This window comes from Alosa pseudoharengus, unplaced genomic scaffold (assembly GCF_046254945.1).
Source record: "Alosa pseudoharengus isolate Yale_2024_CS ecotype anadromous, Long Island Sound unplaced genomic scaffold, YU_APseudo_1.1 YU_APseudo_1.1_scf_4, whole genome shotgun sequence".
In the NCBI taxonomy this organism is placed as follows: Eukaryota; Metazoa; Chordata; class Actinopteri; order Clupeiformes; family Clupeidae; genus Alosa; species Alosa pseudoharengus.
The window spans coordinates 28,429,491-28,445,666 of NW_027468774.1; the positions used below are offsets into that span (position 1 = coordinate 28,429,491).

Consider the following 16,176-nt stretch of genomic DNA (forward strand, 5'->3'; position numbering starts at 1 on the left):
AGTAAATACACAGCAAGGTTATAACATATTAGAAATGGCACAAACACTTTCAAAATATATCTCTTTCCATTCAATTTAATAAATTCATACAGTAAGATGTCCCATAAAATAGCACAAAACAAAGGCAAATTCATAAGTAGGCTACTTGGTTAAAGTTAGTGCTGAAACATTTGAGATTTCCATTACAATTACTACAATTTCTCTCAGGTTCATTATCAGTGAAATCCTGAATTTGCATATACACAATCTTTCAACAAAAGACATAAAGTTCTAGTCTTAAGGCATTGAGTCAGGCTGGGACAGAGGATGGGTTCGGATGGTGTTCATCTGATAAGGCTCTCGTCCGTTCTCTCCAAGCGAGTTGTCTCAAAGAGGGAATGTGTAATTGGCTGGAAACAGGCCAACTCTGCCGCGCACACGTCCCTTGAACCAGGAAGAGTCATTGCAGTCCAGGACCTCGATAATTTCTCCGGCCTTGAAGCCTAACTCATCGTCCTCCTCGGCAGTGAAGTCGTAGATTGCCCTCACCTGCGTTGACACTCGCTATAGCAAACAAAACATGACTGGAGTATGAGTAACATTACCTCACACACACACAGACAAACATAAACACACACACACACCCCCGCGTGCACACACACACAAACACACATTAATCTATAATGAACATACCTCACACACACACAGATAAACATAAACACATGTATGCGCACGCACACACACACACACACACACACACACACGCACACACACATACACACACACACACACACACACACACACACACACACAAACTCACACACATACACACACAAACACAAACACACACATTAATCTATGATGAACATACAATTACAAATGGTGCAGGGGTGCATATACAATGGCACATGCATGAAGATGTCATTACTGTAAAATGGAAGCACATGGACAAAACACACACATGTAATTGAATGTCATCTGGACAATGACAAAGTGATAGAAAGTGGCAAAGAAGCCTAGAAGTGAGCGATATCGATTTTGAAATTCAGCATCAGATTCAATATCAAACAACAGGAGCTGTAGAGGCTCTTAAAGGTCCACTGCACTCTTGACCGTCACTTTGGTGCGGTCCATTTGTGTGTGCTTTGTCTTCGCCTTTGTTTGCCAACGTGATTTGACCTCTGATGCCTTTTATTGGCTCCAAAAGAGAGGCTCAAGTCAAGTCCAAGTCAGTTTAATTGTATAGCACATTTAAAAACAACAGGAGTTGACCCAAAGTGCTTCACAGGTAAGGCAGAGAGGTAATTAATTGTACACACATGAGCTCGGCTCGGCGGACGGCCACTACCCTGGAGGCTACGGAGGTTCACCACAGCCCACCCGCCAACAGCTGGTGCAGTGGCATAAGCAGTCACACACATACAGTGTTCCTGTTGTTTGTGTTTGTACACACACACACACACACACACACACACACACACACACACACACACACACACACACACACACAGAACATTGAATTACTGTATAACACACTACCATGCTCTACCCTACCTGGGTGACGGGATCTGATATTCGTCTGCCTGGCTGGCTGCTGTTTTGAGTGATGCTCTTCGACACGGAGCCCAATGTGCTAGCCCTCTCCTCCACACTGGGCCTCTTGTTCTGTGTGAACACACACACACACACCAGTCAGACGTGCAGTCTCATGGGGGACCTTCAAAAGATACCAAAGCTAGAACGCCAGGCCTCTACGGAGTGACAGGACACTACTCCTTTTTGTTTTGAATGTTAAATGTTAACCTTTAACCTTAAAGTAACAGCTTCAAAATCATTTTGACGGTACACTGACTTATACAAGGGAGAATGATGTGTCTGTCGTTGTCACTGCACACCTGGAAGGTCTGATTTTGCACAATGTAATTTTGGCGGATTGGGCTGGGCTGTGACTCTTTTACACTAAAAGGGTATGAAGTACGTTGAAAAGTAAATGACAATGGGTTAATGGCAATACAAAATGGCAACTGTGTTCCCATGATTATGTAAGCTTATCGAGGACAAGAAGACAAGAAGAGGACAGGAAGACAAGGTTCTAACCATAAAGGTCCTATCCATAGATAAATCTATGGTCCTAGTAACGATATCAACATCATCCATCAGAAGATCTCATTGGATGGAAATGTATAATGGAAATGGAAATGTATGTTGGCAATAGAAGTTGCTTAGGAATAAAAAGCAGCTGCTAAACAAATATCCAACCTGTGTTGTGCCCGTGCTGGAGGTGGAGCTCAGGTTGACACTGAGGGCCTTATAAGAACCGTCCGGTGTCAAACATGCCCCGGCCTGACCTAATTTAATCCATTCAGATTGAAATGCGCCCTGAGCACAATGGCAACAGCAACGGACAACAGAGGTACTGTAGATCCAAAGTTCCACTCAGGCTGACCTGGCTGGCATGTTACCTGGTCATTACTCCCACTGTTTGAATTCTAAGCCCCACCAGCCTAGCTCTGAAACCGAAAAGGACAGCATCCTCCGGAGGGAGAGATAAGGTCAGGCCAGGGAAGACAGAGACGTTACATGGCCTCTGGCCATAATAATCCTCTTCGGCTGACTGGAATGAGCACTGTCTGCACATGTCTGTATGTTGGGGCTCCTTCTGTTGTGTGCACATGTGTGTGTGTGTGTGTGTGTGTTTGTGTGCATATCATGTAGGTATGTGCAGTATAGGTGTATGTAAGTGCCCGCGAGTTTTGTGTGTGTGTGTGTGTGTGTGTCTGTGTGTGAAAGAGAGAGAGAGAGTAGATATGTCTGTGTGTTTTGTTACATGAATGTGTACAACCTGAGTGAATATCCGTATGTGAATGTGCATTTACATGTGTGAGTGTCCATTTGTGTGTGTGTGTGTGTATGTATTTGTGTGTGTTTGTAAGTGTGTGAGTGTACAAACAACAACAAAACAACACTGTATGTGTGTGACTGCTTATGCCACCGCACCTGCTGCGTGTGTGACTGATCAGACGCCCTCCGCTGCTGGGCGGGCTGTGGTGAACCTCCGTAGCCTCCAGGGTAGTGGCCATCCGCCGAGCCTCTCTTTGCCTGCGGACACAATAAAAGGCATCAGAGGTCAAATCACGTTGGCAAACAAAGGCGAAGACAAAGCACACACAAATGGACCGCACCAAAGTGACGGTCAAGAGTGCAGAGGACCTTTTTAGAGCCTCTACAGTTCCTGTTGTTTGATATTGAATCTGATGCTGAATTGCGAAATCAATATCGCTCACTTCTAGGCTTCTGTTTCACTGTACACACTACTCGAAGCTCTCGTATTGATCTGTGTTTCTTCTCTCTCCAAAGAGCCCTTGAGAGCGCTCTCACACACAGCGTGGGAGAAATGCCAGAGGCTACAGAGAGGAGGAGCAGATGGAACAACAGGAAGGGGAGAAGGAAGAGATGGAAGGAAGGATAAAAGGATGGATGGTAAAAATAAAGGGTATATAAGGACAATGAGAAACAAATAGAGAGGTAACAGGAGGACAAGAGGCCAGGAATCAGTCTGTGTCTGTGTTCTTTGCTAAGGGTGATATTGGGTCAAACTCCAAACTAAATTCTAAGGGAAGGGGCACTGTTTATGCTTAATGCATGAGGTATGTTTTCTTGACATTTTTACCACTTTATTGTTCTCAATTTCAGTAATGCCATATGTGTACCTGTCAGTAAACAAGCGCTTAGTGTTACTATTCCATTACATTTAACCAGCATCCATTGAGGTCAGTTTGTGAGCAAAGACATTTTCTAATACAAGTACCCTTTACACTGAACGCCCTGCAGAGGGAGCTGTTTGGGAAAAGAGAATAGAGCTGAGGGTTTTTTTTACCGGCTGTGGAACAGATGGCCTGGAGTCGTCCCTGCTGCTGTCGTTCAGGTAAATCTCGCTGTTTTTGGAGATGCTGTTTCTCCTGTAGTACTCCACCAGCTCGTTCAGGGAGTTGAACTTCACATTCCAGATGTGGTACTTGGCCTTGTTCTCCCTCATGATTTTGAAATGCTGGACGTCACTCTCGTGCCTAACCAGAAGAGAGAGGATTCATTTACTCATTGACTTGACTCATGTACACCTTGCTTTTTTTCTTGCTGTTTTTCGCCATTTCACTTTTAGGAAACATTTCTACCAGTGGTGTAGTCTAGTTAGCCGTAGTGGGTATACTGTGATGTAGTCTTGTTAGTTGTAGTGGGTATACTGTGATCAACCCCAAATGTCAATATGTATCCCTGCCTATTTTTAGTGGGTATACTGAGATGGTGATGCATTTTAAGTGGGTATACTGTGTAGTCCTGTGTAGTCCTGTGTATCAGACTACACCACTGATTTCTATGACCATGATCTGAGGTATGCTTACTGGATCAGGTTTTTGGCCTTTATTGTAAAGGAGAGTGAAGAGAATGAAAGGAAGAGTGATGAGTGGGAGAGAGATGGGGAGGGATCGGAAAATGACCAGGGTCGGACTCGAACTTGGGCCCCCTTGGGCACTTGGACCCAGATATGGTACGGGGGCTGTAGCCAGCCGCACCACAGGACCATCGCATAAATAAAAAAAAACTACCTTTTCCTTTTGGTACATAAATACTAGTCTAGAGGAATGCGCCTGGATTCAGATTCAGGGGAAAATAGGGCAGAGGGAATGTCTCTGATTTCGAACAAAGCTTTTTTCAATAGCCAATCGCGGAGAAGTGGCAGACCTTGTGAATATGCACATGTACTGGGTGTTTCATGAAAATACCGCCGACTGCGGACTAACAACCAAAATGATGGCGTTTAGTTTGCCTTTGTAATCATCTCTGGCTAGCCTTTGCATAGGCAAATGAGACATAACTTCTGCAGAGGTTTAGAGCAAATGTTGTTATGAACTTCAATTTCTTCAAAAATCGACTCTAAACATGCTTCAATTGTGTTTGTATCAGCAGCCATTTCGCACTGGTTTCAGTAGGAACTTATCCCTATGAACACAACGGAAGTGAGATCAGTGGGCGTCTCTGAAAGTATCTGTTTTCCTGGGTACCCAGATTACATAAATACCATTTTATTATGACCGCCGCGCAGGGAAGCGGTGGTCATATAGGTTTAGTCAGATTTTTTTTGTCTTTTTTTTTTTTCCTTTTTCGCATGTCCAAATTTCCGTCAAGGATTCCCGGGACACTGTAAGACCGGGGTACACGAAACTTGGTGGGCATGTAACCCCACATGGATAGCATGGAACCTCCTGTTTTCGTTTTGATCTGTAGCCCCCCCGCTGGACTGGACCCCCCGAAAGGAGGGTAGGGCAGACACAGTTTTCTGTGAATATCTCGAGAACCGTAGGGTTTAGGAGGACCATTTTTTTTTGTATGTTGATCTCAAAGGGCCATGTCAACCCATTCCATAACCACTCATTTCATGTATAGCGCCACCTAGTTAAACGCAAAAAAGTAAAAATTAGGTGTTGTAATCGCAGGTATCTGTGACCTAACATAGTCAAAACTTCACGAAATTGGAAGTGTAGGATCATTATGATACCCTCTGAATGCACGCCAAGTTTCGTGGAATTCCGTTCATGGGGGGCCACACAATACATTAATTTATGTTACTATACACCAACTGGCCTCTAGGTGGCCGGAGACAGTTTTCTGTGAATATCTCGAGAACCGTAGGGCCTAGGAGGTCCACCTCTTTTTTTGTATGTTGGTCTTAAGGGGGCATGTCAACCTATCCCATTACCACTTATTTCATGTATAGCGCCACCTAGTTAAAAATTAAAAAGCAAAACATTAGGTGTTTTCATCACAATATCTCTGGCTGACATGGTCAAAACTGCACGAAATTGAAAGTGTAGGATCATTATGACACCCTCCGAATGCATGCCACGTTTCGTGGACTTTCGTTCATGGGGGGCCTTACAATAAAATAATTTATGTGTACATTTAGTACACCAACAAGGATTCCCGGGACACTGAAAGACCGGGGCACACGAAACTTGGTGGTCATGTAACCCCACATGGATAGCATGGAACCATCGCTTTTCGTTTTGATCTGTAGCCCCCCCGCTGGACTGGACCCCCCGAAAGGAGGGTAGGGCAGACACAGTTTTCTGTGAATATCTTGAGAACCGTAGGGCCTAGGATGACCAATTTTTTGCGTATGTTTGCCTCCAGGGGTCATGTAAACCCATTCCATATGCACACATGTGCATAAACAGATACACACGCACACACATACATTCACAGTAATCCTACGTATGACACATACTCACACAGTAGACATATATACGCATGCATGCACATGCACACACACAGGCACAATAACAGGCAAACACACACATGCACGCACACACACCCACCCACACACACACATAAACATAAACATGTACACGCACACATGCACACAATTCAAGAATTTCTCAGAATTATGAACAGGCAAGATGGGGGTGGGGTTGTATAAAATGTATATTACATTACATGTGAAATCTATGAACTAATCATGTTTTGGTACTTGTTGTCTAGCAGATACCAGTGAGAATTGAGTGTGCATAATGCAATTCAGTGAGACAGTTAGAATCATATATGCCTTTCAGCGTGACTTATTTTTGTGGAAAACATGCGCTGGACTGGGCGGCGGTCATATTTTGTACCGCTCTGCGGTACATCTAGTTATATATGAGCCAATCGTCTTAGAACAGGCTCTCTATCACTCGTGTCCACTAGGGGTCCCCTGTGAGTCAGGAGTCCACAGTGACACCACCTGAATCCCACATCATCACTGAGGTCGGCAGTTGGGGCCCATGGATGATTTATGAGATGGGGACTCACACAAATCACCCAATCTGACTGCGATGCCGAGGCAGTTGTAGGCGCTGCAATATTAATGTGACATTTCCACATGGTTATGCTTGCCAGGCGGCTGACGGATGAAAGAGAGAGGCCTGAGTGGGTGCTACTCCGGAGCAACAGTGTACTGACTGTACTGATCAAACTGATGACACGGCTAAAAAGGAGCCAGGCTAGTCAGTCAACCCAGAGGGTCAATTAGGGCCGCTGCATAACTGAGGCAATCACAATGAGGAAAAGAACGCCATGTTTTGTGAGTTAATATAGCTGTTAAATATCTGAGTTTAAACATGGTCCTCAGTTGACTCCCAGTGACTAACTTTATACGCACAAAAACTCATGCGAGATAACTGTGCACATTATTAACAATCCAGAGTATTTATGTTAAGGACTAGATTTCACACCCACTTGGCTTTTCTACATTTCCATATGATCTCTCACATACTGGATTTAGCCTTGCAATATGACACAGACTATGGGTGGACATCTTAGGGACTCTGAGGGATTCATAGTTCTTCTTCCTACCGGACAGAGATGGAGAAGGCCCCAGGGGTGCTCTGGCTGCCGCGGATCAGGAACCCCCCCATGTCTCGGTCCATCAGAGTCTCCTCAGCGGAACTGCGACTGGCGTTCTCCTGGAACCAGCTGGAAAGGGCCAGTGGGGATGAATGTAAATATGGCCAAACATGCATAATCACATGAGCTGCGCCTGACATATAGTTACATATGCACAGAACGTGCGCGCACACACACACACACACACACACACACACACAGACACACGTTCACATACACCTACAGACACACACACACACACACACACACACACACACACACACACACACACACACACGTTCACATACACAAACGTTCACATACTCACACATATATTCATGGTTCACATGTACACATGAAGTAATCGTAAGCATACCTGGGAGTCTGTCTGTCAACATAGTTTTTGGGCACAAAACCTTCGTGGCCGTGAAGCTCTGCTTTAAACCAGTCGTCTTGGGCACCCAGGATCTGAGTACAGAGCATGATTACAGTAAGTAGGACAGCAGGTCCATCTGGGTGCGCTGCATCTGTGCTTCAGAGGCTGCTTATAACCACAGGAAGCGCACTAGTCAACGTGCAAGATTTTCTCATTCACTGCTTGCTCTCATTCTTACTGCCCCAAGGTCGACTTCGAGACCTGACCTTAACATTTCTATGAACACCCTGACTACTGTCTTGCTGTACCGTCAGGGTTTTCTCTGATTCAAACATTTTAAATTCAGTAGTCCATTAGACCCAACCAAACTACAGGTAGTAGCTATCTAACAGATCATAAATTAGTCTTCAATTTAACAAACCATCGTTATGTCAACCTAACCTCAGTCTGATTCTAACCCACTCCCTATCTAACCTATTAATCTTCAAACCAATAGCTTTCTGATGTTATCTGGTCAACTGCTTACCAGAAAGCATGACAACTTTGACTTGTCACAATGTACGTAACCTCTTGAAGACGCACCTTTAGGATGTCCCCTTTCCGGAAGCTGAGCTCGTCCTCAGCTGTGCCATTGAAGTCATACTTTCCTCTGGCCTCCATGGCAGCGGGCACGGAGAATCAGCGGACCAGGCCACAACAACGGATTGGGTGGTGCTCTAATAGCGAGAGAGAGAGAGAGAGAGAGAGAGAGAGAGAAGGAAAGAAAGATGTAATAAGATACCCACGCACACTAGCGCACAAATGAACGAGTACACACACACACATACACAAAGACCCCTCTCTTTACCTTCAGATGCAGGTATGAGAATTTCACTCAGTGGTTTTCCAGCACCCACCACAAAATCTGCAAAACAAGACGAGACAGAGCTGAGTGACTAAAGCACAAGCAGGAGAACCTGTGAAATTATCACAGGTCCTCTGCAGCATCTTGCTACACACACACACATACTAGGGTTGTAAAGGTACATGTATTCGTATCGAACCATTTAGGTACAGGACATCAAGTTCAATACAGATCCGTACTGAATGTACCAAATGCAACCTTCAACAGCAATCAACAGTAGGCTTTTTTGCTTGCGGACCATGTCATGTCAAATTCGAGTTCCCATACAAACATATTAAGTGGTGGAGAATATGTCAGTTTAGTCAACTAACATCAAAAAACATTTGACATCTTTTCAAAATACTGTTCCTGTTGCGCACCAGCAATATTGTCAGTGAATGTTAGGTTAGCGGTACCTACAGGCTTGCTGTACCGAAAATTAACCAAACCGTGACTTCAAAACCGAGGTACACACCCAACCGTGATTTTTGCGTACCATTACACCCCTAACACTTACACATGTACAGCACACCGAGAGCCATATTGAACAGAATAATTCTCTTTGCTACCAATAGCTGTGGGTGAGTGCCATGCAACAGGCAAGGCCTAAAATCTAAGTGATAAGTCTCACTAATAAATCAGTGTCCGTGGTGTATCCTCTATACTCTCTGTACACAGTCAGTCAGCCAGCCACACTTTGTAAGACAACAGAAAGAAGTCAAACACTACTGTTAAACATATTTTAGGCATGCAAGGACTTTGACCACAGCCCACCCCACTAAACCTATCCTTTAAATGATCTGAATATGGTAGTGAAAGCGTGAAAGCTGAACATCAGATGAAAGTCACTATCTGTCACCCACATTTTGATGGCATTTGGCCCGCTTTCCTTCTTTCTGAGTATCAGCAGCGTGAGCAAAGACATGAGCAAAAGATCTGTTGCTTGGAACAGGTATTGCCACTTGGTATGGCTTGATGCACTGCAAATGTGCACACACTACTGCAATGAGGTGGAGCGGAACCAGTAAATCCCCAGTTACTGCTCAATCCACGACACACACTCCACACAGCATTCCATTTACTTACTGTTATGAAGCAACGCAACATTTATCTTGAAGCAGACACGTTGACTACCTAATAATGTCAACGAAATTAGATTACATGAGAGTGTTAATAATAATCTTAATAAGCAAGCACACGCTGAGCGTGATCTTATGTGGGCCATATTTAAACATACTGCAACAACTCTGCTACTAGAAATTACACACTGTGGCAACACACAGTGACATGTTTGTTTGTTGTTTAAAGACTGATAACACATATGATTATACCGTTGAGATTTTGAGTGTTATCATTACATGACACACTGGTGCGGAGAAGGCACGGAATGTGCCAAAGCACAACATAAAAGTTCCAACTATGCAACCCATGTTTGATTGCTATCTCCATACACAGGTAAAAAACTGTTGGCAAGATAAAGAGATGTTTCTGACTATTTCTGATCATTTCTCACAAAGGCTGATAGGAATCCATTTATCAAAACACCCGATGTGACTGTTTGTGTCTCCAGCTGTGAACATGCTTTATTGCTTTCCACTTATCCTCCATGATTCAATTAGATACATTGAATACTGTGTCAGAATCAAAAATGATATTCAATAAAAACAGACTGGTTTGTGTAATTCTAATGTAATGAGGTCTAATACATTCGGCAATCCAGCTTTTCTTGTTCTTTTTTTTTCAGAGATATTTTCCTCAATACTGTGGCATCTGATTAAGATATCGGTGGATGGATCATGAATGTGTATTTATATTTCACTGTGATTGTGTAACCTTTTAGTAATTAATAACAAATGACTGAATTCTTTTATGATAGTTCTCCTTCTTACCCCGTTGCCTGATAAAGTGTACCTCACCTCCCCTGCACACCTGCGAGAACAAATCAAAGCATATGTCACATCTGGATCCTCATGTACTATTGCTTGGTCTAAAAACAGAGCGCCAACATCAACCCCCTTCTAACATGAATTTTTAACAGAGAAGAAGAAGATGAGCATGGCAAGTGCATAGCCTCTGATATGGCATAGCATATTTGTATACGCTGTCAGCTTTGATGCTTTTTTTTGTTGCTGTTGTTGTTGTAGCACCTACTGTAAATCCATTACCAAATCATGGTTATCACTCTAGCATGTCTTCAGACTGCCAAGAACTGAGAGAGGGGTAGTTCTGGAGAACGTGCCATTGGAGAGAAAACCACAAGACCTGACCTCACAAGTTCTGACTGACTGACTGCAAACGTTGTATTTCTGATTTCTGGGACAATGCGGAGCTCTGTAGGCAGCACAGTAACTGCCAGTAAAGACGTCGCAAAACTTTCTCCTCAGCCCCCGACGTAATTGGGAACGGATATGAGGGAAAACAGAAGGCTAATTACTATCACTTGCTTCCTGGTGAGGAGAAAGGAGGAAGGCCCTTCCAAACATCCCTGTGGGTAGACTTGGGAATTAAATTAAATTAGCGGGGAAGTACAAAGTGGCCTTTCTACTTGTCCCCTGTGCTGGAGAGGGGAAAAAAACCATACTCTGTGACGAAAGAGAAAGAGAGAGGGACATAGAGTGAGATGTAGAGAGACTGAGCAAGCACAAAGATTCAGAGGCCATGCATTTTGCTACGCAAACTGTTTGTCTCTCATCCTTCTCTCTCTGTTAAATTTTAACTCTATCTTTTTCAACGTGCTGCTCATACCACAAATGCTACTGTCACTACCTTTTCACTGGCACCAGCAATGGGTTACGGATTTAGTGCGGCAGACAGACTCCACACACAGTTAACAAAAGAAGCTTTTTGGATAGGAAGGCAGGGTCACATAAAATCATTTAGGGACAGATTACTAACTACGGTATATTAAGTGGTTTGGCTATTTCATCTTTTATCCTTGTAATGCTATATTGTGATTATGTGAGTTTGAAGAGGAGAAATGCCTTTCAACCTGAATGAAAAAGAAGCATGTGTTGAGGAAAAGTTCTAATCAGCCCTCAATGATTGCAAAGCCATGTACTGTAGACTTTCTATGAAACATTGTGTTTGAGCTCTCAGGCTGTCTACAAATACGTGTAAGTTATGCAAGACTCTAGACAGAGCTCTCTGGTCTTCTATGGTGAGAGTCATTCACATTTACACATCAAATATATTTCCCTTTTTATAATCAATCACAACTGACACTGGTTTAAGGGACAAAGGGTGTCTTTTTTGATCGATCACTAGTTAGTGTGCACTGGTGTTCTGCGTGACAAGTGATGATGTGAGATTGAGCATGTTACTCTCTCTCTCTCTGTTCTACCAAACTGCTAAACACCTTCAACTAGTGTAGAGTCTGATTCCATGTTAGCTGGATAAATAAGTACAAAAATATCATGCTTAAACACAACCTACAAACAGTGAAATTTTTTGTACACCCAGGTTAAAAGCGATGATGTCATAACAAATATTTTTAACTCTCCTGTTGTGTTCGGTTTATGTTTACTAGTTTTGTGTTCCTGGTCAAAAATGACCGCTGCATTATAACTTGTTATAAATCCATAGTTACATTTCTATTGGATATAACCAGTTTTGAACTTCCATTGGCTATTTATGGCCTGCAGACCTCATTGACCTGAGCTCATGCAAGTCAGAAAGGTTCCAATGGGGGCTGGAATAGAACCAAAGAGGGTGTATTTGTGTGTGTTTTAATGTACAGAAGCATACATACAGTCCATCTGATCAATAAGTATGTGCCTGGACTCAATTTTATACACATGACCATTTTCTCACCATTTTCTACACATGGGTGTTCTAAAGTTAAATAAAACACTCAAATTGTTATGAAAAATATATTTGTTTAGTGTGTTCAGATGCCCTGTGTTAACAAAGTTATGGAGCCTCATGGTAGTCAGAATAAGTTAACAATATTTTTGAGAGAAAATAATTGTCAATCGGTCACATTTGACCGCGAACACAACAGAAGGGTTAAAAAATGCAAGATCTACATGCATGGCATAATTTTGGAAGAACTCAATCCTCAATGGCTTAATTGCAACTAGTGTTAAAGTGTTCAATAACAAATGTTTGATAATAACCAATTTCGCTTTCCTCCGTCCAAATAAAAAAACATCTATCTCTGCTTCACCCGCAATCAATAGTTATTTATAATAACTGTTATCACAGAGCGTCTCCAGGATGTGCTATCTTATCTAGCTGCTTCCTGATCTGAGAGTTGATATGTCAGTCACACATGTGAGGGCTGTCAGTTACACATACAAATGCAGCTTTCCCTGGAAGGCAAAAGTCATCCAAAGTTAAATGGGTCCTTGGTAAAAAACAGAACATGCTACTGAGGGTTGGGAGAAACTGTAAGTGAAAAAAACAGACACTACCAGGGAAAATGTGCAGAAATTAATTTGCCTTTCTCTCTAAAAAGGAAATACAGTCAAATCAATAGCAGTAGCAGAAGATGGCACACAATCCAATACACATGTCAAATGACAATAATAAATGATGGTTTAAAATATTAAATATTTGACAGCTGAAAGATATCTTCAGATAATAATCTCGAGATTGATTTGATTAAACCCCCCCCCATCATATTTTCTCTCCCAATTAAGTCCTTTAATTAAATGACTGGCTACATATTAGCCAAACTGTCCCATACAGACTTCTGGTGTTGTTCTGGAGCAGACAGCCATAAAAACTGTTAAATGATTAACTCACACACAATATGCTCTTTAAGTGCTTAGATTAAACACAGTCGGGATGTTCCCACTGGGCCCTCAGGGTTGGTGTATGAGTACCAAACATCAAACAGCCTTTTCCAGCTGTTTGTAAAACTATTTGATTGATATTAATAGTTTCATATTATCCTGTTTTGATTTAGACACATTTAGTGGAACCATATTTCACACTTCTGAAATAGTATACAGTAGATAGGGACAACAAGGAACCAACTTTGATTGAACAAAATGCCCTATAAACCTGAATCTCTCTCTCTCTCTGCCTCTGTCTCTCTCTGTCTCTCTCTCTCTCTCTCTCTCACACACACACACACACACCTGGGCCCTGTGCTTTTAGGGAAGTAAGCTTGCTTCACTAAACAAATAGGTACATTCCCACGTGTTGCATATCACTGTTGTCCCATTCATCTGTCAGTACATCCTGATTAAGAGCATGCAAATATTAACTTCAGCCTACATGGTTCTGTCATAGAGCACTAAAAGTTCTGTCAAAAAGAGCATTACCAACACAAGTACGAGTACCTACAAAGTGCTGTTGCATCATGTAAATGTCACAGACCCCAAGACTGTAACACCAGGATTTGCAATTAGAGAATATGAGTCAGGTAACAACATCAACAGCAGACACATTTGTCTAAAATGGTATACACCAAAGTATAGGCTACTTAAAAGCAAAATTAGCCTAAATACGGTTGGAATATTTGAAGACATTGTATGGAGTATGTCAACTGAAGCCTGGCCAATCAGTATTGTAACCTCAACCAAACTCCAAAACTAAAACCTTATATTTGCCATTGCTGCATTATTTGTGCGTAAAGCGCGATGACTAGTAATGAGCGGTGATAGTGGTAGCAGGAGAGGAGATAGTAAAATAGCAGAAGTAGAAATCTGTCCTACTATAGTACAGTATTTGTTGTAAAACCCTCAATTGTAGCTGTAAATGAATTACTCACGTTCAATATCATGCGATATGTCTTGCGAATCACCACATGGAAGGGCTGCTGTTTGACATTCGATGACAGGTTAGCTGTCAGACAAGTCCTTGGATTCAGCCAAGCATTACTGAGAAGACATCCAGCATCAAACTTTTTTGGTTTCGATTAAATCGAAAACTGTCTCCTGGCAACTGTACAGTTTCGTCGGCCCTTTGTTTACGGAAATAAAACTAAAAATATATAACAGATTTCAAGAATCAAGAAAGTCCCTTAAAATTTTCTTTATCGACAGTAGTACCACCCACGGTCGATTCAAGTAAATGAGCGTGCTTTGAAGTTCGGGCGTCTGAGATGCATCCAACTATCTTGCAGCAACAGCAAACTCCTCCCAGATAAACTACAACTCATGTTGCGCATGGTAAACGTGTACATGCACTAAATATCCCACACTAAGACTGCACTAGAAATATGTCCTAATCGCTTTTGTGGTTTCTTATGTAGCCTAGTTTGTTTAGTTCAGGTCATTGTTATTCATATATTCACATCAATTCTCACGTGAAATGAGGATATGATGTCATTCTGTTAAAGACTGTTGCTTTTAGACGTCTTCACCATAACTGGTTGATTTTTCGGACATCGGATATGATACAATTATGGTGAATTGAGACAACTTTAAGGTAATAGTGAATATGTGCTTGTGCAAGCAGATTGTAACCTAAGTGCTAAGGCAAAAGACAGGAAATGTGAAAGAAGCATGGTTTGATATGATAGAAGTGTAGTTTCATGCTCCTCCCCCTTTCTCTCTCTATCTCTCTGTCCCCTTCCCTTCTTCTAAAGTTACCACCACTGTAATTCCCCACTCCCCCACCCTCAGCCATTGACAGCTGCACACAGACACATGCAGAGGTCACATACAGACAGCTTTTGTCTTGCTTCCAAAATTTCCACCATAAAATGTTTGCACAAGGACAAACTGGGATAGTGTTGTTGTTTGTAATGTAAATTTTGTTGGTTTGTTTATTTGTTTTAGGCTTTGTGGTTTGTTGAAGAGGAGCACGTTGAGATAACTGCATGTCTCCAAAATGCCTCCCCTATACCCCAGCTGCCAACCGCTTTCGCCAAAATAAACTATCACAAATCTCGAGAGAGAGAGGAACTTTTCATCTCAAAATAAGGGAACTGAGAGAGAAAGAAAAAGGCCTGTTCTTCTATGCATTCATTTTTATCTCTCGCTGACCACACTGGTTTTACACTGGTTGTCCACACTGGTTGCATTCATGTGACTCTTTATGGTCAATTGGTTTTAACTAAATAATGCTGGAAGAATTACTACCACATAAACCACATAAATATAAATAATTTAATTTAATTAGGCCTATGTATGAGAACATGGATAGGGAAATAGTAAAACTGTGTACACACTGTTGGCCCTACTTTAAAATATCAACAGAAGGCTGAGTCAGTTGTAGGTGAATTATTTACTGTACCATAAATGTCTGTGTGTCGCTATATTCTACATTTTTGTCTTTACACGACTAACATAATTATCACTTATTTGAAACTGAGACAACTAAAAAATGTACCGCAATGAACCCAACTCTTAGCCACGGTTTATACATTGATTTTGCAAAATTTCTACAGCTATGAGGTTAATAACAGGGGCAGTTAATATGGTATGGAAACACTGTCCTGCAGTTTACACAATGCGGCTAATACACAGGAAATTCCTGTAGAGTAATTCATGTTTTGTATCTTTATATCACTGATGCAAGTTGCACCTAAAATAACTTATGATATAGGTTAAATTGTGTTAATAGGGTG

General features: G+C 42.1%; 1 protein-coding gene across 4 annotated transcripts; it reads right to left on the reverse strand.

Moving 5' to 3' along the window:
- Positions 1-55: 55 nt before the first annotated feature.
- On the reverse strand, positions 56-14,873 carry LOC143102260 (GRB2-related adapter protein 2-like). Of its 4 annotated transcripts, XM_076265745.1 has the most exons (11): positions 14,374-14,861; positions 10,544-10,583; positions 9,741-9,788; positions 8,619-8,675; positions 8,354-8,487; positions 7,772-7,863; positions 7,366-7,485; positions 3,857-4,046; positions 2,977-3,078; positions 1,534-1,644; positions 56-543 (listed from the first exon to the last, which is right to left on the reverse strand). In XM_076265745.1, the coding sequence occupies exons 5-11, from the start codon at positions 8,429-8,431 to the stop codon at positions 367-369; spliced, it is 870 nt and encodes a 289-aa protein (XP_076121860.1). In that variant the 5' UTR covers positions 8,432-8,487; positions 8,619-8,675; positions 9,741-9,788; positions 10,544-10,583; positions 14,374-14,861; the 3' UTR covers positions 56-366. The 4 variants fall into 4 exon arrangements, with proteins under 4 accessions (XP_076121860.1, XP_076121859.1, XP_076121858.1 ...); XM_076265744.1 differs by lacking the exon at positions 9,741-9,788; XM_076265743.1 differs by lacking the exons at positions 9,741-9,788; positions 10,544-10,583.
- Between the last annotated feature and the right edge of the window lie 1,303 nt (positions 14,874-16,176).